The sequence below is a fragment of the Vulpes lagopus genome, chromosome 12 (assembly GCF_018345385.1).
Source record: "Vulpes lagopus strain Blue_001 chromosome 12, ASM1834538v1, whole genome shotgun sequence".
In the NCBI taxonomy this organism is placed as follows: domain Eukaryota; kingdom Metazoa; phylum Chordata; class Mammalia; order Carnivora; family Canidae; genus Vulpes; species Vulpes lagopus.
Window position 1 is genome coordinate 39,040,728 of NC_054835.1, and position 25,976 is coordinate 39,066,703.

The 25,976-nt window shown below is 43.5% G+C and overlaps 1 protein-coding gene across 1 annotated transcript; it reads left to right on the plus strand.

Annotated features, from left to right (window-relative positions):
• Positions 1 to 706: 706 nt before the first annotated feature.
• CASC3 (CASC3 exon junction complex subunit) lies at positions 707 to 24,377 on the plus strand. The gene is made up of 14 exons (XM_041726231.1): positions 707 to 1,000; positions 1,376 to 1,403; positions 1,725 to 1,762; positions 14,677 to 14,835; positions 14,926 to 15,077; positions 15,565 to 15,741; positions 16,633 to 17,318; positions 19,503 to 19,567; positions 20,216 to 20,330; positions 20,564 to 20,662; positions 20,915 to 21,129; positions 21,890 to 22,012; positions 22,152 to 22,215; positions 22,679 to 24,377. Exons 1-13 carry the CDS (start codon positions 770 to 772, stop codon positions 22,173 to 22,175), a joined length of 2,112 nt encoding a protein of 703 aa, XP_041582165.1. The 5' UTR covers positions 707 to 769; the 3' UTR covers positions 22,176 to 22,215; positions 22,679 to 24,377.
• Positions 24,378 to 25,976: the final 1,599 nt, after the last annotated feature.

Below are 25,976 nucleotides of genomic sequence, written 5' to 3' on the forward strand. Positions count from 1 at the left end.
CCAAAACCCAAGCATTCCTCTCATCTACAGGTCTGGTAACCCTTAAGAAGGAAATCATGTCAAGATATTGAACCAACGCTTGTTCCCATCATCATCTCTTAGAATCGGTTCCAAAATCTTGGCTAAGTCTGGCATACCAGCCTGCACTTTGGAAGAGGTGATAGCTGGGGTGGGAAGATACAAGATGAGGAAATGAGAAAACAAAAACATGGTAGTGATGCAACACTAAGTCCTCGAGCTTCACTGCAAAACAATTGCTTTCTCCTTCACCTTTTAGCTTCAAATGGGCTGCTGTGGCAAATCTGATACAGCACAACAGCTTTAGAGGTTTACCTTGACTGATTTTACGAATGCAGTAAAATGATCTGCTTCAAACGTAGGTAGTAATGAGAAACGGAAATAGAAAACTATGAAACAGCTCCAATGCCGCAGCGAAGCTGTGGCAGGTGGGCGCCCTCCACTCGGAAGGCCCAAGATGGCTGGGCGAGGAACCGGAGGCGGCTGCCCAGAGCTCAGCTCCCCACGCCCGGGGCCTACTCGAGGGAAGACCGGGTCGCGGAACGCCCCCGGTACGTCACCGATTACGTAATCCCACTCGCCTGCAAATGTGCCGCAGGGCGGCAGCCCCGCCCCTAGCCCCTCCCCCTGAAAAGCGCGGCGGCCCGTGTCGCACGTGAAGCATGCTGGGATTAGCTCTCGGGCCTCCCGGCAGCCCCTGCGACGGGCGCGGTACGTAAGGAGCTGGCCGGCGACGGCCGTTCTCCGTAAGATGGCGGATCGGCGGCGGCAGCGCGCTTCGCAGGACACGGAGGACGAGGAGTCTGGTGCTTCGGGCTCAGACAGCGGCGGCTCCCCGGCGCGGGGTGGCGGGAGCTGCAGCGGTAGCGCAGGAGGCGGTGGCAGCGGCTCTCTGCCTTCCCAGCGCGGAGGCCGAGCTGGGGCCCTTCATCTGCGGCGGGTGGAGAGCGGGGGGGCCAAGAGCGCTGAGGAGTCGGAATGTGTGAGTGCGCGCGGGTGGGCCGGGCCGGGCCGGGCCGGGGGGCGGGGTGTAGGTGGTGAAGGGACGCTGGGAGTTGATGGTAGATGCTCGGCGTATTGTGTTAGAGAAGAGAGCTATCCCAGTGCAGTGTGCATCCGGAGCCCCGAGGGAGGAGGTGGTGTTGGGGGTTTCTGGGGGAAGCGCAGACCCGCTGCATGTGAAAAGAGGATCTTTATTCAGAAATTGGGGCTGGAAGTGAAGAGACCGGACCTCCCTCGTTTGCTACTTGTTAAAGATGTACCTTTTCTCATCTCCCTTTTCAACCATTTTGTGTTGAGTTTTCAGTTCCCCACCCTCTGGGTATCAAGGAACTAAATCATGTCATCTTTCCTTCAGGAGAGTGAAGATGGCATCGAGGGCGATGGTGAGTAGCATCATGACAAGTATTTTGCCCGTCAACTCACATCACCTATTTCCACCAGTTGACATCCTCTCAGACCGTTAAGGATTTGGGGGAGGGTACCACAGAGTGGCTCTTTGTAACACAATGCCTACAAGCTTACGTTTTAGCAGTATGATCTTGGGCAAATCACTCATTGAGCCTGTTTCCCATTTGTAGATGGGAATTATGATTTTCTCTCTCTGATAGATTGTCAGAATTGAACGAGGGTCTTAGCTTGACTCAAAAAGCAATGAGGAAATGTATTCGTAATTTTTTTCTTTACATATTTCTGTTTCCTTTCAGCTGTTCTGTCGGATTATGAAAGTGCAGAAGACTCTGAAGTGAGTGTGATAGGCTTTTTTTTTTTCCCAATGGTATATGGGTTGGAAATTTTTTGATGTATTTTAAGAACGTGTATACACCTGTGGTTCAAAAGTACCATGACCTCCTTGTTATTTCTCTTGTGCATTCTTCATTTATGCTTCTCAAAAACTGTTATTAAAGGTCTTGTTTATTTAGAGTGAGAGAAGTTTGGTGCATTCCACATCAGGTTTCATGTGTTAGTACTGTTAGTAGTTGGCTTTTCACCCTGTCTGAAGAAAATAAGTTTCTAAATAAGAGAATGAGAACATCCTGAAGCCCTTCATAGAATAAGAGTTCCTTTTATGCTAGGAAGTGAAACCAGCTAATTGAATTTTTTTTTTCCAAGTGTATGTGAAGACCTTAAAAGGAGAGGATCCTGAGTTGTTTGTATCAGAAATATCCCTGTTTCTAGGGAGCTTTCTCCCTCCTTAAATTCAGGAGAAAATTTCCATAAGCCAAGCTTTTGTGACTTTGTTTTGGTTAGATGAACTACTAGAGATGCTGTTTGTTTCCTGGGGTTGAATAAAGTCCTAATTTCTGGAATTTGGGTCATGAGGTTATGGGCAGGAGGAATTGGATTGTGGATCAAAGGTTCATTCTGTAAGTTTTGTAGAACTGTTACTACATATTAGATTTCCATTACATCCTGGAGATGCAACAGCAAACACTATACTAAAATTTCTGTCTTTAGGAATGACTTAGGAAGTCAGATAAACATGCAGGCAGTCCTAGGATTTGGTGACAACTGCTGGGGATAGGCTTAAGCTTAAGCAGGGTGTTAATGGCCGAGTACTGACTCTATCTTAGGCCGTTGAGAATAAGTTGGAGTTAGTCAGGCCATGTTTTAGGCAGAGGGAACAACAGCTGTGAAAATCCAGACACAGGAGAGAAAACTGAATATTTGGAAACTTGGAAGTAGTTTGGTGTGGCTGGAATATTGTTAGACAGGACGGATACCAGAAATAAAGGCTAATTAGTGAACAGGGATCAGATCATGAAGGGGTTTACTTGTTCCTTTTCTTCATTATGCACCTGCTGCATGCCAGGAGTTGTACAAGCCACTAGAATAAAAGACAAACATAGTTCTGCTCTCCTGGAATTTGCATTCTGGGAGAAAATAGACCATTTTAAGCTAGTAATTACAGTAATGTTTGGTGTCGTGATATCAAAAGCACAGGGCGATTTGGAAGCACATCGCAGAGGCAATGAATTGTTTGGAAACGCTTAGAGGATGGGATGTTAAAATAGAGACTTGAAGGGTGAGTAGGAGTGAGCCAGGCAGTATTCTAAGCAAAGGGAACACTGGGAAGAAGGTCTAGAAGGGATGGACTGCATGACAAGTTGGAGAATATGAAAAGTTTAGTGTTACTGGGGCTAAATGATGAGTCTGAGTCCAAATCTTAAAATACCTTGTAAGCCTGATTAGAATGTATTTGGATTTTATTCTAAGGAAGTAAGAAAGCATAACAAGGTTTTAAACAAGTGTGATATGGATTAGACTTAAATTTTAAAGAAGTGTTTTTCAGAACTAAGAAACTCGTGCATCAGAAAATCCAGTTGGCCAGTTCTACTGAAACAAAATCTTGCAGAGGGAGGGAAGACTCAGACATTTATGTTAACAAATCCTGGATTGATGCTTATGCACAATAACATTTGAGAATTATTATAACAATTATTTTGTCTGCAATGATAATTGAGCTGAGGGGAGCAAGATCGGAGGCAGGAAAGCTAGTTAAAGCTATTGTGGACACTGAGTGTATACTGCATATTGGCAAATTGTATTTGTTTACTTAAAATATTTTATTCATTTATTCATGAGAGACAGACATAGGCAGAGGGGGAAGCAGGCTCCTTGCGGAGAGCCTGATGCAGGACTGGATCCCAGGACCCTGGGATCACTACCTGATCCAAAGGCAGACACTCAACCACTGAGCCACCCAGGTGCCTTGGCAAAGTGAATTTAAATAAAATATGTATGTATTTCTTTATCAAGATTTTATTCATTTATTCATGAGAGACACAGAGAGAGGGAGAGGCAGAGACACAGGCAGAAGGCAGGCCCCATGCAAGGAGCCCGACATGGGACCCGATCCCGGGACTCCAGGATTACGCCCTGGGCCGAAGGCAGGCGCCAAACCGCTGAGCCACCCAAGGATACCCAAAATAAAATACTTTTTTTTTATAAAAAGCTATTATGGAAGTCTAGGAAGCAGTAAGCATGGACTGGAGTGGAGTAGTAGCAGTGAAAGTAGAAGTGGACAGAATTGAAAGTTATTTAGGTTATGGAATTCCCAGAATGTGGTGATTAATGAGATGCCTTATTTTCTCTGAAGTCAGTGATGAAGTTATCTGCAATGAGTAAAAGGGAGATGAGAAGTTTTGGGGTGAGGAATGTTTGCAGTAGTCCCTAGAGAATGGAAACCCTGGAAACATTGTCAGGCGGTATGGAGTGTTCAGTGAGGTTTGGTGATTGTGAATTTATAGCATCTCACTATTCTGTATGTAAATGAGTTTGGTTGTTATCCTAATAACGAGAAAGAAGGCTACTGAAGGTCTCATTATGGGGAATGAAGCAAGACTTGGGACATGGAGAACTGTTAAGAGATTGTTAGGATAAGCCAAAGAACATCATGGTGCCCTAAAGAAGAGACATGGCAGTGGGACTCAGATTTGAGAGATGTTTAGGTGGTACTAACAGAACTTCTTGATTGATTGACTAAGGAGCTTGAATTAAGGAGTCAAAAGGATGCCCAAATTGATGAATGATGTTATTCCCTAAGAATGAGACCCAGGAGATTTCATGGAGGACATTGATGGGTGAAGTTTTGGATGTTTTGAAATTGAGGCCTGTGGGAATTTGAAATGGCAGTATATAGTAATATGGTCTAACAATTGAGAAGAAAGCCTAGTTCTACTCTGTCCAATACAGTAGTCACCAGACAGATGTGGCTCTATAGTTAAACTTAAAACTTCAGTTCTTCAGTTGCAAAGCCACATTTTAAGTACTTAATAGCCATGTGTGGCCAGTGGTTGCTATATTGGACAGCATAGATAAAAAGATTTCCGTCATTCTAGAATCGTATCGGATGGTACTAGTTTAGATTCAGAAAAAAAGATCTGGTGTCCTGACTTCATAGTAATGCATTACTTGCTTGCTTTTTTTTTTTTTTTTTTTTTGGTTACTAACTGTATGCAGTTCAGTTTTGCCTATTAAAATTTGATCTGTCTCGGAACCCCTGAGTGGCTTAGCGGTTGAGTGTCTGCCTTCAGCTCAGGGCGTGATCCGGGACTGCTGGGATTGAGTCCCACATCTGGCTCCCTGCGTTGAGCCTGCTTCTCCCTCTACCTTTCTCTGCCTCTCCCTCTCTGTGTCTCTCATAAATAAATAAAACCTTTAATAAATAACTCCTTTCACAATTTAAAAAAAAATTTGATGTCTCTTAGTCTGCAGGTTAGTTTTTCATCCCATTTCTTTCCTAAAATTTTTTTTTATTTTTTTTTTAATTTTTTATTTATTTATGATAGTCACACACACACAGAGAGAGAGAGAGAGATAGGCAGAGACATAGGCAGAGGGAGAAGCAGGCTCCATGCACCGGGAGCCCGACGTGGGATTCGATCCCGGGTCTCCAGGATCGCGCCCTGGGCCAAAGGCAGGCGCCAAACCGCTGCGCCACCCAGGGATCCCCCTTTCCTAAAATTTTTTAAAGATTTTATTTATTTATTTATTCATGAGAGACAGAGAGAGGCAGACTTAGGCAGAGGGAGAAGCAGGCTCAATGCTGGGAGCCTGATGAAGGACTCGATCCTGGAACTCCAGGATCACTCCCTGAGTTTGTTTTATCTTGAACAAAACTGACAATCAGTTTCTTTCCCTTAGAGGTCACTTGCTGTTTTTGTCTAGATATTCCCAGTATATTTTCTTTAAGGTCTGATAATTATGTTAGAATTTGTCTTGGTGGTGGTTTTTCTGGATCAGTGTTCACAGATATGAGATGTACTCTACTCTGTGTCATGGAACCCCTATCCATGGCAGTCTTCAGTATTTGACCCTTTCTCTCTAATCCTTTTTTTCTTCATCTCTGATTTTTCAAACTATTTTTAAATATTTTAAAGTCAGTGATAAAGTTACCTGCAAAGAGTAAAAGGGAGATGAGAGGTTTAATGAGGTAGCACTTTTTATTTTTACTTAAGGTGTTATTACTGTGGTTATTCACTCTTGTGTTCCTTCTAGTTTTAGACTTTGTAATACCTTCCTAGTTCTTTGGTTTAATTTTTGAGTTTTTCTAATTTTGATTGATGTTCTTCCATGCCTTACATAAGCTTCTTAATGTCTTTTTAGCTCATTTTGAAATAGAAGTTAGAATTTTTATATGATATGAGCCTGTCTTTCTGGCATATTTTCTTTTAGGAATGTTCTTCTACTTATTTCTTCCTTGTAATAAGTTTATATGGAATTTGACATCTCGATTTTTGTGTTGCTGATTTTTTAAAAAAAATTTTTAATTTTTTTTAAAATTAAAAATTTTTAAATTTAAAGAAAGAAAAGAAAGAAAGAGAAAGAAAGAACGAACGAACCATGGTGGCTTGCTTTCTGAGATTTTTTGCTCTTGTTCCCTTCCCTAACTTGTTTTATAGCTTCTCTTCATTTCTTTTGCCCCTTTCCTGCTCAATTTGATTCTCAAGTTTTTCTTTGGTATGGGGCCCTATTCTAGAAGGGAGCCCTGGCAGCTAGGTTAGTTGTGAGATTTCAGAGGTGTTAGCTCCAGCCCTTTCAGTGCATTTTACTGCAGGACCCTCACGTTCAAATGCTATTGGAGATAGTCAACTCCCTCTTAGTTGCAATTGTTGTTCTCAGATTAGCTTTCTATTAAATGTTGGTTTGATTAGTTTATGATTCTCCTGTTCTCAGTTCTGTGCTCTAAGGACAGTAGTCTGATGTAGGTCTGATGGCTCTTGGTGCTTTATTCCTGTATGCTTATATCTTGGGGTCTGAGGGATACTTTTAACTTAGTTTTGTTGTGAATGTTGTCCAGAGGGTTTAAATTAGGACTTTGATTTTGCTGTCTAGAAGCCATAATTTCATGTGGAGATTTGAAGGGATCAAAAACTATGCTGCTGCCATTTTCCAGAATCCTCCAAGAGAATTTTTTAAAGAAAGTTGACTGTGAAAAGGAGGCTAGAGAGATGGTAGCTGGAAGGAAGACTGTGAGGTCAAGAGAGGTTTTGGTGGTTATTTTTTCAAGTTGGAGAATTCAGTATGGTTCAAAATTGAAGGAAGAAGTAGAAAGGGGAAGAAAAGAGAGAGAGTAGATAGTAAGTGTACTGGTGTCCTTGATTGACTATGTGAGAGGAAATAAGAACCAGCCAAGGGAAACATCTTCCATTGTAATTAGAGAGAGGTGGGAAGGAAAGATGTATGGGGGAGGAAATTGTTGTTTTCTTCTTCTTTTTCTTTTTTTTTTTTTTTAAGATTTATTTATTCATGAGAGACACACAGAGAGAGAGAGAGAGGTGGAGACCTAGGCAGAGGGAGATGTTTTCTTCTTCATTTTGTTTTCCTCATGAAGTAGAAGGAAAAACATTGAATCGGGAATTTAGTGGAGGGAAGGGGAGGGATTGTCAGACTCAAGGGGGTTTGAGTGGTTGAGGTTGCAGGTGGCACTGATGTATGAAGTTATAGGACTTTTTTTTTTTTTTTAAACCTCTTTGTTGATGTTTAATGGTCTGGCTGAAGACCTAGAAAAGGCAGACATTTTAGTTGATCCAGTCTTGGGCACAAGGGAGTGGCAGGGGACTTGGTGATTGGAATCTAGTAGTGATTGAAATAAGTGGGCTGTGGAGACTAAAGAGAGAGGAAGGTGAATGTGGAAGAAGATGGATAGGGAGAAGGTGGGAGGGTCAAAGAAGTGAATGTCTTAGGTTGGAGATTAGAGGGTAAGGGAATAACTAAGTAGGAATAGGCGTAAAAATGGTATCCCTGGGTGGCTTGGCGGTTTGGCGCCTGTCTTTGGCCCAGGGCATGGTCTTGGGGTCCCGGGATCGGGTTCCATGTCTGGCTCCCTGTGTGGGGCCTGCTTCTTCCTCTGCCTAGGTCTGCTTATGTACTCTCACTCTTGCTCTCTCTCAAATAAATGAATAAAATCTTTAAAAAAAAAACAAAAACAGCTTTATTGAGATATAATTTACATACCGTATAATTTATCCATTTAAGGTGTACAATTCTGTGGTTTTTAGTATATATGTAGATATATGCAACTATTACAGTGATAAGTTTCAGAGCATTTTCATCACCTTGGGAAAAACCTTGTTGCCTTTAGCGTTTGTTTCTCCCCCGCCCCCTAGTTTTTCCATCCTCATCCTCTGGTCCACAAGCAATCACACATCTACTTTTTTTTTTTTTTTTTTTTTTTAAGATTTTACTTAGAAATCTCTGGGTGGCTCAGCGGTTTGGTGCCTGCCTTCGGCCCAGAGCATGATCCTGGAGTCCCGGGATCGAGTCCCACATCGAGCTTCCTGCATGGAGCCTGCTTCTCCTCTGCCCCCTGCCCCCATTCCCCACCCCCCCGTCTCTCATGAATAAATAAATAAAATCTTTAAAAAAAAAAAGATTTTATTTATTCATGAGAGAGACAGAGAGGGAGAGAGGCAGAGACACAGAAGAGAAGCAGGCCCCATGCAGGGAGCCTGACATGGGACTTGATCCCAGGACTCTAGGATCACGCCCTGGGCCGAAGGCAGGCACCAAACTGCTGAGCCACCCAAGGATCCCCCAATCACACATCTACTTTTTGTTTCTAGGAATTTTCCTATTCTGGCCTTTCATTTGAATGGAATCATAACATATGGACTTTTGTGACTGGCTTCTTTCATTTAGCATTATGTTTTCACAATTATTATCCATGTTATAACATGTATCAGTACTTAATTCCTTTTTATGATGGTTCAGTAACATCGTGGTGTGTGGTGTACCATTGTTTGGGTATACCACATTTTGTTTATCCATTCATTCATTGATAGGCATTTGAGTTTCCTTTTTTTTTTTTTTTTGTTATGAATAATGTTGCTATTAACATCAGTGTACAATTTTTTCTTTGGATTTATGCTTTCATTTCTCTTGGTTCTGTATCTAGGAATGGAGTTGCTGAGTCATATGGTAACTGTGTGGGCTTTTTTTTTTTTTTTTTTTTAGTCTTTTTGTTTTTTTCCCAGAGATTCCTTTTTATTTATATGAGAAAGAGAGAGCACACGTGCATGCAAGCACCAGCAGGGAAATGGATGGGGAGAGGGACAAAGAGACTCCACTGAGTAGGGATCCTGAAGCAGGACCTGAACCCAGGATCACAACCTGAGCTAAAGTCAGATGCCCAATTGACTGAGCCACCTAGGTACCTCATAGTAACTATGTTTAATTGAATGAGGAACTGTCCAACTATTTTCCAAAGCAGCTGGACCATTTTACATTCCCAACAGCAATATATGAAAATTCCAAATTTCTTCAAATACTTGCCAGAATGTAATGGTCGCGCCTTGACTTTTTCATTCTAGCCATCCTAGTAGGTGTAAAATGGTGCCTCATTTTGATTTGTATTTCCCTGGTGACTAATGATATTGAGCAATTTTTCCTTGTGCGTATTGACCATTTGTGTATCTTCCTTGGAAAGAATACCTATTCAGAAAAAAAAAAAGAGAATACCTATTCAGTTACTTTGTCCATCTTTTAATTGGGTTGTCTATCTATTGAGTTGTAAGAGTTCTTTGTAAAACATTCTAGATATAATTCCTTATCAGATATAGGATTTGCAAATCTTTCCCATTCTGTCGGTTTTCTTTTTACTTTTTTGATAACATCAGGTTTCAATTTTGATAAAGTCCAGTATATCTGTTTTTTCTTTTTGCTTGTGCTTCCCCCCCCACCCTCCATTTGAGAGAGAGAGAGAGACCGAGCACAAGCAGGGCAAAGGGAAAGGGAGAAGCAGACTCCCTGCTGAGCAGGGAGCCCAATGCAGGGCTTGATCCCAGTACCCTGAGGTCATAACCCTAGTCAAAGGCAGACACTTAACCGTCTGAGCCACCCAGATACCCCTTGCTTCTGCTTTTGATGTCATATCTAGGAAGGTTTGCTGAATCCATGCCAAAACCAGAATCCATGCCAAAACCAGAATCCTGAAGATTAACTCCTACATTTTCTATTAAGAGTTCTATAGTTTTAACTCTTATATTTAGGTTTTTAATCCATTTTGAGTTAATTTTTTTAAAGATTTTATTTATTTGAGAGCGAGAGAAGGAGAGCATGCTTGGGAGGGGCAGAGGGAGAGAGAGAAGCGGACTTCCCACTGAGCAGGGAACCTGATGTGCAGCTGGATCTCAGAACCCTGGGTCATGACCTAAGCTGAAGGCAGACCTTAACTGAGCCACCCAGATGTCCCTAATTTTTTTTTTATATATATTTATTTATTAGAGAGCAAGCAGAGGGAAGGGAGAGAGGGAGTCTTAAAGCAGACTCCTCACTTAGCTGAGAGCCTCATGGGGGTCTTGGTCTCACTACCCAGAGATCACCATTTGAGCCAAAACCAAGAGTTGGGCACTTAACAGGCTATACCACCATTTTTTGAGTTAATTTTTGTATATAGGGTGAGGTAAGGGTCTAACTTCCCATCTTTTGCATGTGGCAGTTTTGATCAAAGGAGTACTTAAGAGTTTTTAAAGAGGAGCAGGTTTACATATATATATATGGCATAAAAGTGAAATGTATAGGAGCACCTGGATGGCACAAGAGTAGTGTCCCAACTCTTGTTTTTGGCTCGAGTGATTGTGAGATGGAGCCCCAAATCAGGCTCTCTGCTCAGCATGGAGTCTGCTTGAGATTTTCTCTCCCTTTCCCTGCCCCTCCTCTTATATGTATGCGTGCTCTCTCTCTCAAATAAATCTAAATAAGTAAATAAAATGTGTGGGAAGGGCTCCTGGTTGGTTCAGTCAGCAGAACATGTGACTCTTGATCTCAGGGTCATGAGTTCAAGCCCCATGCTGGATATGGAACCTACTTTAAAAACGTATAGGAGTTCTAGATAAGACTTGTCTGGAGTGTGGCCATGGAAACAAATGCCTGTAGCAGAGATGAAGACTGAGCACCTTGATGGTCTTCCAAGTCAGTGGCAGGGTGGGCTGACCCAGGGCATAGAGTTATAGTTAGGTGACAGGAGCCTCGGGTGTAGGAGTTTAAAATGAGGCTGGAACAAAAAAAATAAAATTAAATTAAAAAATGAGGCTGGAGAACTTAGATCTGGAAAAGACTTTGAGAATGAGGAACATACAAACTCCATGTCATAGTCTGATATATATAGGGCACGAAAGAATGTGCTAAAACTCTGTGTGAGAATGCTACCAGGGAAGCAGTTGCTTTAGGGGAGAGCTAGGCTTCAGAGTTGGGAAGAGTGTCCATTGAAGGTACAATTAGCAGTAGGAGAGTTTGTCTCTGGAAAAGGATTTTGATGTCCACCCTTAGCAAAAGCAGTGTGGTCCAAGGATAGCCACTTTTTGGCTTCGTTAGACCAGATTTTGACTCTAATTTGGAGTCTCCTCAGCATTACACTGTTTGTATCTTTCTGTCCTGCCCTGGAAACAAAATTAGTGTTTTCATTTGGAATAAAAGAGTTGCCTCATTTGACATTCCACCATGGGCTAGAGAGGGTAGAGCATAAAACAAAGTTCTCTCATTAATCATTCCAATACTATTTTAAGATGTTTGAATTTAGTCTGTGTGTGTGTGTGTGTGTGTGTGTTTGGTGGGGACTGATAAATTAAGGTCCATATACATATTAAACGAGACTCTTGGGATTTCTGCATTAGAACATACAGGGAACATAGGATCAGGGAAAGAACTGAATGATTACCACCCACCCTTCCCCATCTCAAAAGGAAGGTAACCTCTTGTGACTGAGGGGAAATGGGAAAAATTAAGGGTACTTGGTTATTAAAAAGCTATGGGTAAAGGCTTAATCCTTATAGGGTTGGTGTGGGGTCTCCTTCAAATTGTGGGTTTCACAACAGTATCACCTCTTTGGGAATCCTCACCCAGAACATGTAGAGGCTGAGATACCTGAATGCTGAGGAGGGAAAAGGAGTTAATTGGCTTCTCTGGGCCAGTTGGACAGACTTCACTCTAAGGAAACGGCAGAAACTTAGAGCTCGAGAGCTTCTTGCTTCATCAGGCATCTTACAGTGGGACTCTTGGATCACATTCCTGATTTCGTCTAGGTCTGGAGTTCTGAGAGGGTCTGGTGCAAGTCAGGTATCAGACCTAGTAGGAGAATAAGACCAATGTACACATATCTACCAGTTGGCAGAGGGATAATTGGCACCATGACCTGTTAACCCAACAATGGGGACTAGCCCACCTTCCCCTGAACCCATTTCTTTGTGTCTTTTCGGGTTTCTAAACATACTGCCCACCCTAGCCTATAGCTCTGCCTCTGGAGGTCCAAATCCTGACAAGTCTGTGAAATGAGAGTATTCTAAAGCCAGTTCCCTCAGCATGAGCTTTAGTTGCTCCTTTTCCCTCCCTAGAACTAGCCACACCTCTCTTACCTGACCCTTTCTGGTGGCCCCTATTTAGAAGATGGCCTAAGGGCACTCCTCTGTATGAACAGACCCAGCAGTTTCTCCATCACAAGCAGGATTGTCTAATATTGATGTGGCAGGAGAGGGAAGGAATAGTAGAGAGGTGAGAGAGCACACAGGCTTGGTTTTCATTTCTAAAATGCGATAGTCAGGGACACTTGGGTGGTTGGTTGGTTGGGCATCTGCCTTTGGCTCAGGTCAGGATCCTGGGGTCCTGAGACTGAGCCTCGCATCAGGCTCCCTGCTTTGCTCAGTGAGGAGTTCTCTCTCCCCCTCTGCCCCTCCCCTTGTTCCTGTTAGCCCACTCTCAAAATAAAATCTTAAAAAAAAAAAAAATAGGGGGATCCCTGGGTGGCTCAGTGGTTTAGCGCCTGCCTTTGGCCCAGGGCGCGATCCTGGAGTCCCGGGATCAAGTCCCATGTCGGGCTCCCGGCATGGAGCCTGCTTCTCCCTCCTCATGTGTCTCTGCCTCTCTCTGTCTCTGTCTCTCTCTCTGTGTCTATCATAAACAAATAAATAAATAAATCCTTAAAAAAAAAAGACAAAAATAGTTTGTGCTGTTTTAAAAAAAAAAAAAATAGGGGCATCTGGGTGGCTCAGTTCGTTCAGCATCTGCCTTTGGCTCAAGTCACGATCCTGGGATCAAGCCCTGCATCAGGCTCTCTGCTCAGCCGGGAGTCTACTCCCTCTCCTTCTTTTCCCTGCTTATGCTCTCTCTCTCTCTCTCTCTCTCTCTCTCTCTGTCAAATAAATAAATAGAATCTCTTAAAAAAAAAAAAAGGAAAAAAAGAAAATGTAATTGTCAGACAAGTTTTCTGAAATTTTCTAAGTCAGAATTTTATAATTATATCATTCTGGACAGAATTGTTGGCTAGGAGGATCTCATGCTACAGAAAGTTGAGTATTCCTATCAGGATACAAAAAATGTAAGCTACTGTTTCCCAGTTTGAAGGTAAATAGTGCCTGAGAAATCATAGGATTATTATGAAGAGTTTGCAAATTCACTAGTTCAGTTAATGTTATTTATAGACTAAATATACATTTCCCACCTTTATGGACTACTGTTTTTGAATATATAAATTAATACAATATAAGTTTATTTTGGAATATTACTGAATATATAGGAGTTTTTCGTCATACTTTTTTTTTTTTTTTCAGTCAGTGGATATTATATTGAGCTCTTGTATGTGGAGATCCATGAAAATTTTAGGGCATAAAAGAGGTCCACACAATCTAAAAGGTTGAGAATCTGCCCTAAGCCATTTTGAGATGAGAGAATTCACAACTTGAGTTAGAGTGTAGTTTTTAGGTCCTGCATGTTTAAGAAACAGTTCATGAAGATGGAGGTAAATTATCAAAGATTAATCTCTTTCTGTATGCTAGACAGTTAAAGCCTCCTTTTCAGGGGCACATGGGTGGCTCAGTGGTTGAGCATCTGCCTTTGGCTCAGGTTGTGATTGTGGGGTCCTGAGATTGAGTCCTGCGTTGGGCACCCCACAGGGAGCCTGCTTCTCCCTCTGCCTCTGCTTCTCTCTGAATAAATAAATACAATCTTTAAAAAAAAAAAAAGCCTCCTTTTCATATCTCCTAGGATTCTTCCCCAGAGGCTACCACTGTTAACATTTCCTTGAATATCTTCTTGGGAAGCTTATGTGGATCTGTATAAATGTGTGTATATATTATATGTATTTTTTTATTGTGCTCTTTTTTTTTTTTTTTTGGTCCCCCGTTCTCTAGAAATTTTAGTAAGAGTATTGATATCTTTGCTTTTAATTTTTTTTTTTAAGATTTTATTTATTTGTTCATGACAATACACAGAGAAGAGAGAGAGGGAGGTAGAGACACAGGGAGAGGGAGAAGCAGGCTCCATGCAGGGAGCCCAACGTGGGACCTGATCCCGGGTCTCCAGGATCACACTCTGGGCTGAAGGCTGTGCTAAACTGTTGAGCCACCCGGGCTGCCCTGTTTGCTTTTAATTCTTTTTTTTTTTTTTTAATTTTTATGTATTTATGATAGTCACACACAGAGAGAGAGAGAGGCAGAGACACAGGCAGAGAGAGAAGCAGGCTCCATGCACCGGGAGCCCGACGTGGGATTCGATCCCGGGTCTCCAGGATCACGCCCTGGGCCAAAGGCAGGCGCCAAACCGCTATGCCACCCAGGGATCCCTGCTTTTAATTCTTAATTACAGTAAAAGTTCATTAGAAAATAACCTAAAGAATGGAAAATTTAAAAATGCACCATTTCCAATTGACAAGGAAACTTTTTTCAGGGTGAAGAAGGGGAGTATAGTGAAGAGGAAAACTCCAAAGTAGAGCTGAAATCAGAAGCCAATGATGCTGCTAACTCTTCAGCCAAAGAAGAGAAGGGAGAAGAAAAGCCTGACACCAAAGGCACTGTGACTGGAGAGAGGCAGAGTGGGGATGGGCAGGTCAGTATCCACCAGAGGCCTCCATTTTGGGGGTCAGAATAAGGGCTCTTAACCTTGGAGAGAATAAGAAGCCCTTTATCTGTCCTCCAGGAGAGCACAGAACCTGTGGAGAACAAAGTGGGTAAAAAAGGCCCTAAGCATTTGGATGATGATGAAGATCGAAAGAACCCAGCATACATACCCCGGAAAGGACTCTTCTTTGAGCATGATCTTCGAGGGCAAACTCAGGAGGAGGAAGTCAGGTAAGAGCCACTTGTTGCTGCTCTATTTATAGGTCAGGCACTGTGCTGATTTACTGCTCACAGTACTTTAAAGTTATGATTGTCCCTTTTGTACAAATGAGGAAAGTGAGGCTTAAGTTTTTTGGTAATTCTTGGTGGAGGAGCTGGGATCTGGACCCACACTTCCACTGCCTTCCTTAATCTGAGGCTCAAGCCTCTGGGACGTGAAGTACATGTGAAGGTTGCTGTATAGGTGAGAGATGTTTCCAAGATGTTCCCCACCCAGTACTTTGAAGTAAAGTCTTTCCTCATTTCTCTCCTTGTTCTGTTTGAGCCCAGCAGGCCCTAAGGTGCCGTGATTCTCTCTTGGTTTTATATAATCTATCTGGGAAGATGGGGAGACCCGTGAAGTGTTCTACTGTTTCCCTCCCCAACCCTCTTTTTTTCATGAACATCTTTAATTGGCAGAGTCTGCCAACCTCAGACACTTTTCCCTGGTTTTATCCAGACCCAAGGGGCGTCAGCGAAAGCTATGGAAAGATGAAGGTCGCTGGGAACACGACAAGTTTCGAGAAGATGAACAAGCTCCAAAGTCCCGACAGGAGCTCATTGCTCTTTATGGCTATGACATACGCTCAGCTCACAATCCTGATGACATCAAACCCCGAAGAATCCGGAAACCCAGGTGAGAACATTTGGAGTTATATTTATAGAAGGAACTCTTTTTATTTTCTGAATTTTAATTTAATTTAAAATTTTAAAAAAATTTTATTTATTAATTTGAGAGAGCAAGATAGCAGGAGAGAGCATGATCTGGGGGCAGGGAGAGGGAGAAGCAGGCTCCCTGATGAGCAGGGAGCCAGATGTGAGCTTGATCCTAGGACCCTGGAATCATGACCTGAGCTGAAAGCAGCCGCTTTACTAACTGAGCCACCAGGTACCCCAACACTCTGCTTTTTATTTTTTTATTTTTATTTATTTATTTTTTTTAAGATTTTATTTATTTATTCATAGAGACAGAGACAGAGAGAGGCAGAGACACAAGCAGGCATACAGAGAGCCTGATGTGGGACTCGATCCAGGGTCTCCAGGATCACGCCTTGGGCTGCAAGCGGCGCTAAACCGCTGCGCCACTGGGGCTGCCCAACACTCTGCGTTTTAAAGTGCCATTCCAACCTATAACTTAGTGGTTGGAGGGATATGGGAAGTCTCCCTAACCCTCAGTTTATATCTGTAGTGGTCTCTTTTTTTCTTTTCTTTTCTTTTCTTTTCTTTTCTTTTCTTTTCTTTTCTTTTCTTTTCTTTTCTCTTCTCTTCTCTTCTCTTCTCTTCTCTTCTCTTCTCTTTCTTTTTTTTTTTCAAAATTTCATTTATTTGACAGAACACAAGAGTGGCAGGGAGAGGGAGAAACAGGCTTCCTGCTGAGCAGGGAGCCCAACATGGGGCTCCATCCTAGGACCCTGGGATCATTACGAGATGAAAGGAGATGCCTAACCAACTAAGCCACCAAGGCAATCCTCTAGTGGCCTCTTTTGTTATTTCTTTTCTTAAGACGTTTGCCATTCCGTTTATTCAGGTTTGGGAGTCCTCCACAAAGAGATCCAAACTGGATTGTTGAGCGGCCGAACAAGTCCCATCGCCACCAGGGTCCTGGGGGTACCCTACCACCAAGGACATTTATCAACAGGAACGCTGCAGGTACTGGCCGAATGTCTGCTCCCAGGAATTACTCTCGATCTGGGGGCTTCAAGGAAGGTCGTGCTGGTTTTAGGCCTGTGGAAGCTGGTGGGCAGCACGGTGGCCGATCTGGTGAGACTGTTAAACATGAAAGCAGTTACCGATCACGGCGCCTAGAGCAGACTCCTGTGAGGGACCCATCTCCAGAAGCTGATGCTCAAGTGCTCGGCAGTCCCGAGAAGGAAGAGGCGGCCTCAGAGATACCAGCTGCTGCCCCTGATACCGCACCACCAGCCCCTGACAGGCCTGTTGAGAAGAAATCCTACTCCCGGGCAAGAAGAACCAGAATCAAAGCTGGAGATGCAGTCAAGGTTGCAGAGGAGGTGCCCCCTCCACCTGAAGGGCTGAACCCAGCACCTCCAGTCCCAGAAACGACTCCTCCTCCACCTGCTAAGACTGGAAACTGGGAGGCTTCAGTGGATTCTACTACAAGTGGACTTGAGCAAGATGTGGCACAACTAAACATAACAGAACAGAACTGGAGTCCAGGGCAGCCTTCGTTCCTGCAACCACGTGAGCTTCGAAGTAGGTACCTTAGGGTTTGACTAGCTTTTTTCCCTATACATCACTGAGTTTGGGGGCATGGGATTTAGACCCCCCCCCCATGCAGAGATATGGGGTCTGACAGATATCTTTGTATTCATTAACTGAAAGAAATGGATGGATTCACAGGTATTTTCATCCAAAGACCTCAGAGAGTTTTTATCTGTTACCCAAGACTACCCCCCACTACTTTGCCTCCTATTACCAGACCAGTCATTAGTATTGAGCTCTTGCATGCAGACTCTTTTACTCATTCTCTGTAGGAAAAGTTGGAAGAAGGTGGCAATGTTCTTATTATATGAGCTAATAGTTAAATATTTGAAGGCAGGGATGCCTAAGTGGCTCAGCAGTTAAGCATCTGCCTTTACCCCAGGGCGTGATCCCAGATCCCAGGATCGAGTCCCACTAGAGGCTCCCTGCATGGAGCCTGCTACTCCCTCTGCCTGTGTCTCTGCCTCTCTTTGTCTCTGATGAATAAATAAATAAAATCTTAAAAAATAATAATAGAATAAAATAAATTTGAAGGCAAAAACTTACGCTTTTGACCATTTGGATGAGAATATTCTAATCTCTTTGAAAGGAAAGCCTAATTTCTTTAATGTAGAGCTAGGCTGCACCATAGAATGTTCTATAGTGTAAGAAGTTTTTGACTACTTCTAATTTGGCCAGAGTGACTGAGGAACTGAACTTTTAATTTTAATAAACTGAAATTTAAATAACCACATGTGGCTACTGGATATCACATTGGACTGCATAGTTCTAGAAACTAGGACTTATCTACCACCGCTCTTGCTCATCTATTTTTGTCTCCCTCCAATCAGGTAGATCAGAGGATCTTTTTCCTTAGTTTCTGAAATTTTTTTTTTTAAGATTTTATTCATTTTTTCATGAGAGACACAGAGAGAGGTAGAAATATAGACAGAGCGAGAAGGCTCCTTGCAGGGAGCCCAATGCAGGACTCGATCCCAGGACCCCAGGATCATGACCTGAGCCAAAGGCAGACATCTGCTCAATCACTGAGCCACCCAAGAGTCCCTAGTTTCTAAAATCTGATTTGAACTTAAAGTTTGTAAATCCTCATTTGGACTGGGAGTTTCAGCATCCTTCTCTGGTGTTCATGATTTTTATTTATTTTTTTTTTTAGATTTATATGTATGTATTTATTTAAATGATTTTATTTATTTATTCAAAGAGACACATAGAGAGAGGCAGAGACACAGGCAGGGGGAGAAGCAGGCTCCATGCAAGAAGCCAGATGCGGGACTTGATCCCGGAACTCCAGGATCATGACCTGAGCTGAAGGCAGATGCTCAACTGCTGAGCCCCCAGGCATCCCAATGTGCATGATTTTTTTTTTTTTTTAAGATTTGTTTATTTATTATTTATGATAGACACAGAGAAAGAGAGAGAGAGGCAGAGACACAGGAGGAGGGAGAAGCAGGCTCCATGCCGGGAGCCTGACGCGGGACTCGATCCCAGGCCTCCAGGATCACGCCCTGGGCCAAAGGCAGGCACCAAACCACTGAGCCACCCAGGGATCCCCCCAATGTGCATGATTTTTAAATACCAAAACCAGTGTAGCCTAAATTGGACCTGGAGTTGATCTTTGGGTGGAGGAGTATATCCTTCTACTGGTATTTTATTACCATTGGAAGACAGTCTCCAAAATATCCTTTGTTTTTTTTTTTTTATCCTGGGTCATTTTCAGCCAGAGGTGGGTATCTTCCTAAACATCTAGCCCAGAACTCTGTGGTCAGGGATAATCGAGCAAATTCACAGAATGTCCAGTTGTTGCACAGAAGGGCTGAGATTTTTCAATATGTTTGATAATGTACTGTGTAATTTTAACCTCCTAGAGATTCTATACAGGGAAGTATTTGGTGGGAAAAATTTGAACTTGCATTTTCTCATTGAAGTCTTTTTTTTTTTTTTTCTTTTCACATTCAAAGGCGTTATTGATGTGTTAAGGTTGCAGTCTGTGGGGGCAAATTTCCAAATGCTGGTGTTGACAGGAAGCAGAGCTACTTTAAAAGGAATTTTCTTAGTTTTAAAGAAGAAAGCATTTTTCTGTGTTGGATTCTTAAACTTGCCATTTTCTTGATGTTCTCTTTAGTCCCACTCATACCTATTTTCTCTATAGCCATGACTTTTTTTGGTGTATCACAGGTATGCCCAACCATATACACATGGGAGCAGGACCTCCACCTCAGTTTAACCGGATGGAAGAAATGGTACAGAAAGGGAAAGCAGTAGTTGGGGGAGGGGGGTTGCATGCAACAGCTGTTCACTGTTTAAACCAAGATAAGGTCTTGGAGTCCGTTTTCCATTGATTTACCCATATTTAATTTGGCTCTCCAGAAAGGGTAGCAAGGTCTTCGTTCAGATCCTGATGTATGTTGTTGGTTTTTCAATTCATTTTGCAAATACTCCTTTATTTTTCTTCAAGAGAAAGAAAGTACAGGGCAGGGGGCAAGGCAGTAATTGCAGAGGGAAAGGGAGAAAGAGAATCCTAAGCAATTCTCCGCAGTGGAACCCAACCATGGGGCTTGGTCTCATGACCTTGAGATTGTGACCTGAGCTGATATTGAGTCAGATGCTTAACTGGCTGAGCTACCCAGGCGCCCTATTCTTTTTGTTTTTTACTTTTTTTTTTTTTTTTTTTTTTTTTTTATTTAATTTCTGCATCCCACTGGGGGTCAAAAGACCCAAGATCAAGAGTTGCATGCTCTTCTGACTGAGTCAGTCGGGAGCCCCTCATTTTGCAAATACTGTTTAAACACGTGCCATGTGCCAAGTGTGTGTTTACCTTTAAAGGAGGGGGGACCTGATATGAGAGCCGGCCCTCTGGGAGTCTTTCTGCTCAGACCTCTTTATTTCAGGGTGTCCAGGGTGGGCGAGCCAAACGCTATTCATCTCAGCGGCAAAGACCTGTACCAGAGCCCCCTGCTCCTCCTGTGCACATCAGTATCATGGAAGGCCATTACTATGATCCACGTGAGTTTTTTCTTGTTGTTCAGGCACCTTTCTTAGTAGGATGAAGTGAACCAGCTTCTTGCCTCCTGAATTTCCCTTCTGACTTCTCACAGTGATTATCAAACATTTTCTGGCTGCTGTTTTCTTCACATGGAAAATTGAGACCATCTTTTTGGGGTTTGGGGGACAAGGAGATTGGTCCATGTGATATGAAGAGTGAGAGTTTATGAGAGTCCCAATGTGATATCTTACAGTGCAGTTCCAGGGACCAATCTATACCCATGGTGACAGCCCTGCCCCACTGCCTCCTCAGGGCATGATTGTGCAGCCAGAAATGCACCTTCCCCACCCAGGTAAGCTTTGCACCTCTGCTTGTATCCTTCCAGTACATGAGGATATGTGTTGGGGGCTTCACAAACTCCATCCTCCTGAGTTCTGTACTGCTTGCTCACAGGGTTGGCCGCTCTGGTTGCTTGGGCAGCAAACTCCTCTTGGGTCCATCCTGAGGACTTCCGTCCTGAATCTGTGCTGAGCAGGGCAGCCAGACCATCCCAGGGAAATTGTGTCATCTTCTATTTCCGTTTTTGTCTTCTCTTCTTGTCTAGGTTTACATCCCCACCAGACACCGGCACCTCTGCCCAATCCAGGCCTCTATCCCCCACCAGTGTCCATGTCTCCAGGACAGCCACCACCTCAGCAGTTGCTTGCTCCTACTTACTTTTCTGCTCCAGGCGTCATGAACTTTGGTAATCCCAGCTACCCTTATGCTCCAGGGGCACTGCCTCCCCCACCGCCTCCTCATCTGTATCCTAATACACAGGTAAGATGGCTAATGAGCAGATTTTTCTAGGTACACATCCTATAAATCAGACAAGGATGTGGTATGGGGAGAATGGTTAAAGAATTTGAGAGAACATTTCAGTGCCGCTGATTTTGCATGTGGTGCCAGGACACCTCTTGGTGGTCAGGAGCTAGAAATGCAGCTTATGTAATGCCCATCATCTCTTCTCTTCTGTTTTTTTAATGATGTTCCATTAAAGTGTTGAATAAAGAAGATATATTATTCTTACCCCTCCCTGTACTTTTTTTTTTTAAGACTTTATTTATTCATAGAGACACACAGAAAGAGAGAGAGAGGCAGAGACACAGGCAGCAGGCAGAGGGAGAAGCAGGCTCCATGCAGGGAGCCCGACATGGGACTCGATCCCGGGTCTCTAGGATCACGCCCCGGTGCTAAACCGCTGCACCACCGGGGCTGCCTCCTCCATGTACTTCTTAATTCCCAACAGGTTGACACCATCTGGTATGTGAGGTGTCACCACTGAGCTCAGCCTCTTCCATTTTTCAGTTGATGGTAGGAATTAGAGAAAGCTAAGTAGTACTTTGAAGAAGTAGGAACCATAACATAATTAGGATATAGTAAGGCAGAAATGAATAATCACTTATTTTAAAGGGGGGCAGCTTAGAGATTTATAAAGTTCCTCAGCACTTTTATTTTTGTGCCTGAATGATGTTTCCTGTTCATCATAGTTTAGGTGAATTTATCACTAACTTTTTCTTCTGCCTTATTGGGGTCCCAGGCCCCATCACAGGTATATGGAGGAGTGACCTACTATAACCCCGCCCAGCAGCAGGTGCAGCCAAAGCCCTCCCCACCCCGGAGGACTCCCCAGCCAGTCACCATCAAGCCCCCACCACCTGAGGTATGAGAGCTGCTTCCAGCCTCAGTGGGCTTTCCTTTTCCCTAGAAGATTTCTCTCCTTTTCTGGATGTGTCTCCATAGTCTTTTTTTTTTTTTTTCTTTTAAATAACTGGTAACAAATTCTAACTTTGTTATTTCAGGTTGTAAGCAGGGGCTCCAGTTAATATGAGTTTCTAAATATTTTAAATCAAACATCATATAAAAGTAAGTATATAATATACTATGATTCTTGTAAATTTTTGAAACTAATGCTTATGCTTACTTGCATAACAATTCCCTAATTAATGATTTAAGTTGTAATCTGGAGATACCTTATGGGGAGGTTTACATGAGTCTCAAAATTTGCCAGCTGCTTTGTTTTGTGAATGCACTGAGCAGGACTGAGGCAGAAACCATTGTTAAATTGACAGACTTTTGTTTGGGAAGCTGCAAGGAAAAAATGCAGGAGGGTATTTTGTTTTAGGGAAAGGGGAAATATCAATTTGAGGTCTTTGCAGCAAAGCCAGTTTAAAAGGATATGGAGAAAGACCATGGGGATTTTATTGTTGTTTTGTTAGGGACTTTAAAACACATTATTTAGAAATGTGGCTTTTTGAAAACAGCTTGTAAATGCCCAGAAGATCCATTAATACTTTGATGATTCTTCCCTTTTCCCCACCCCTGTCAGAGAACCCAGGAAAGAAGAGAAATACAACTGGCTGTTTACTACCAGGAGGGCTTCAAAGATATAGGGTGGCTCCTACCAGCAAGCAGCTGAAGGAGGAGGACCCCTGCCCTCCTCTGAGGACAGGTTCTGTTGGAGACAGGGACAAACAAGTGGACTTCCTCCCATCTCCACTCTTTACTTGAGTTGGCTGTGGTCAGAGGAGCAGAGATCCAGTGAGCTCAGGCTTCTGGGTCTATAGATTAGAAGCCCCCCCCCCCCCCCCACCTTTTTTTTTTTTTTTTACTCTTCACTTTTTCCTGGGAAATTCAAGTGTCTTCTCCCAGGGAAGTTCCTTCCTGTTTATTTTGTTTCCTAAGATGTTTGTTTTTAAAGCCTAGCTTGCTATTCTTAAATTAATATTCTTTTAGTTTCTTTCTTTCTCTGCCTTTAAATGAGACGAGTTCATCCTTCTGATTTGTTAGCTCCTCTTGGTTTCTCCTTTGGTTTTTCCCTGCATCCCAGATAATTGATATTTTACCAGCCAGTTTAACTGTACCAAGTCTGCAAAGAGGTGGCCTTTCGTTTTTGGCTGGCCTTTGTTATTGTATACTTGGATTTTCTTAATTCCTCTAACCCTATGGAAGCAGAGCCGTCCACAGAGTATCTCATTGTGTGGAGAAAAGCTCAAAGTGTGTGGTAGGAACCCTTCTTCTTGACTTCAGTTTTCCAGAATCTGAGCCTCCATCAGTCCCTGTACTGTGGTAGGTGTCAGTCCGCTACTTGAGGTCAAAGTCTGTACAGTGGGGAGAGATGGCAAACCAGATGCTTTTGTGAGAAAGGGAAAGTGGAGTAAGCCTTTGCACCTTAGGGGTCTGTGTTCACATAGTCCTCAGGGCTCAATCTTTGAGGTAAGTGGAATTAGAGGGCCCTGCTTCTCTTCTTTCTATCCCTCCTACCATGTCCCCTTTCCAGTTGCAGTGGACCAATGCATCTCTCTAGAGGCAGACACTGTCCAGCAAACAGTCTACCCAATACTTTGCAGTTGCTCTTCTCCATGTCTTTCCTGCTACAAGTGTTTTAGATGTTACTACCTGATTTCCCCCAAGTTCTGCTCCTGTCCCTGAAAACAGAAGATACCACATTTGGGCTTCAGGCCTAAGGAAACCAGTCACTTTCAGGGCAAGGGCTCCTCCCCTCTTTTCCTCCCTATCCATGGCACTGCCTCTGCAGAAGAGATTCCTATTGCTGCAACACTTGTGTCTGCCAGGGGTAACTTGGCCACTGTCCCTGTCCTACAGAACCTGAGGGAGATGGTGGTGGCTCTGTCTCTCCCAAGTAATGTCACTGTTTCTATTCCTTCTCTCCAGCAGCTGATCTAACCACTCTTGAGTCACAGGTGTGGGGTGGGGAGTGGGGGGAGGCACTCAAGCTGTAAGCCCCAAGGAGGAAATAACTAAGAGATTCTTCCAGGAGTGGCTGGTGGTTGTGCCTTTTGTAGGCTGTCCCCTTTGCCTTAAACCTGAAGATGTCTCCTCAAGCCTGTGGGCAGCATGCCCAGATTCCCAGACCTTAAGACACTGTGACAGTTGTCTCTGTTGGTCCACTGTGTTTTGTTGCAAGAATTTCTCCATGTGTGTTATTGTTTGTTACTATTTTAAAGGGTGCACATTTGTGATCAGCATTGTGACTTCGAGATAATAAAATTTAGACTGTAAACTTGGCTCCTTTGCCAGTGTTTTGCATGAGTCTTGATTTGGGAGGGATAGGAGAGGACTTGCTGATTCCCCTAGAGCCACAGTCACAACTCAAGCCAACTCAAGACTTGTGAAATGGAACTCCTGAGAGATGAGCCCATAGATGTGTCTGTACTCCCATTAGTTATCTTTTCCTAACTACATGTTAGGATACCGTGCAATCCCTTAGATTGGAAGTGTCATGGACAGAAAAACTAATGAAAGGTAGCTCTCCTTTTTGCCTTTGATAGTGTTTGGCAGGAGAGTTTCCCAGGGTAATGTACCCAGTGTTAATACGACTGTACCAGGTCCTAGATGAGGGGGAGGCATTAGGTAGCTAGCTTTCTTGAAAAGTAAAGACACATTGGCACTAAAGTGCCAAGAACCACAGCCTAAGTGGGAGGCTTCTCAGTCTTCATAAACGTAAATAGCAATTGAGACCACCGGCCGTGGCTTATGTTGCCAGATACCTAGGCCACTGGGTCTCTGATGTGCCCAGGCCAGTTCCTAGCTTTGAAGTGACTTTTCTTTCAGATCCTGGATAGGGTGGAAGTTTATGATAGAGGTTGATCCTGGTGTGGGGGAGCAATTGAATTTAATGTGGAGCTGGTGGCATCTGTTCTTGGGTACCACAAATCCTTGTACACTGGGGACATGGACTTCATGGTATACCTTAAAACAGTTGGGACTCCCCCTTCATCCCCTGGTGCTGCTGCTTGAGCCATGGGCCATGACTCTCTTAACCCTTACCCCTAATTCCTCTTAATGTCCATTTGCTTTCCTCCTCCCCCACAGGGTGATGGGTAACTACGGGCCTGATATCCAGGGTCATGCAAAGAATGCCAGCCAGTCTTTGGGGAAGGTTATGGCAGGAGGAATGATGATGTGGAGATGCTTCCCCCTCGCCCCTGCCTCTTGCTTTCCCCAGTCCTGCAGTTAGATCCCATTGCTCTCTGTTGCCCTGGTAACGAGCTCAGTGAGAAAAAACTCAAGCTCAGCAAAGCCCCCAGGTTGTCTGCCCTGCCAGTCTGCCTCTCTCAGTGGACAGAAGAGGAATATAAAGAGCAAAGAGATCAGCCTTAGGTAGCCTTGCTCCATCCCCTTCTAGAGGCTAAGCTCAAAGTTTTTTGGCTACCATGTCCTCCTACCATTCTCCCTCCATTTCTTCCATGCCATCCCACCTCACCTCTGGGGTCAACACACAGGCCTGCTACCTTGTGGATGACCCAGAACAGAAGAGCTTCAAATCCTGAAGTTGATTCCCAGCATAGGCAGCCCACTTGGGTTGGGTTGTCCCTCTAGGGCAGGGATTCTCAACCCTGACTGTTTGAATCACTTGGGGATCTTTTTTTTGGGGGGGGGGGTCTTTTACGTGTCATCTTTGCAAAGGGCCCATGCTAATCTCTGTATAGTTCCAATTTTAGTATATATTGCTACCAAAGTGAGTACCACTTGGGGATTTTTTTTTTTTTAAGATTTCATTTATTTATTCATGAGAGACATAGAGAGGCAGAGACACAGGCAGGGGGAGAAGCAGGCTCCATGCAAGGAGCCAGAAGCGGGACTCGATCCCAGAACCCCCAGAT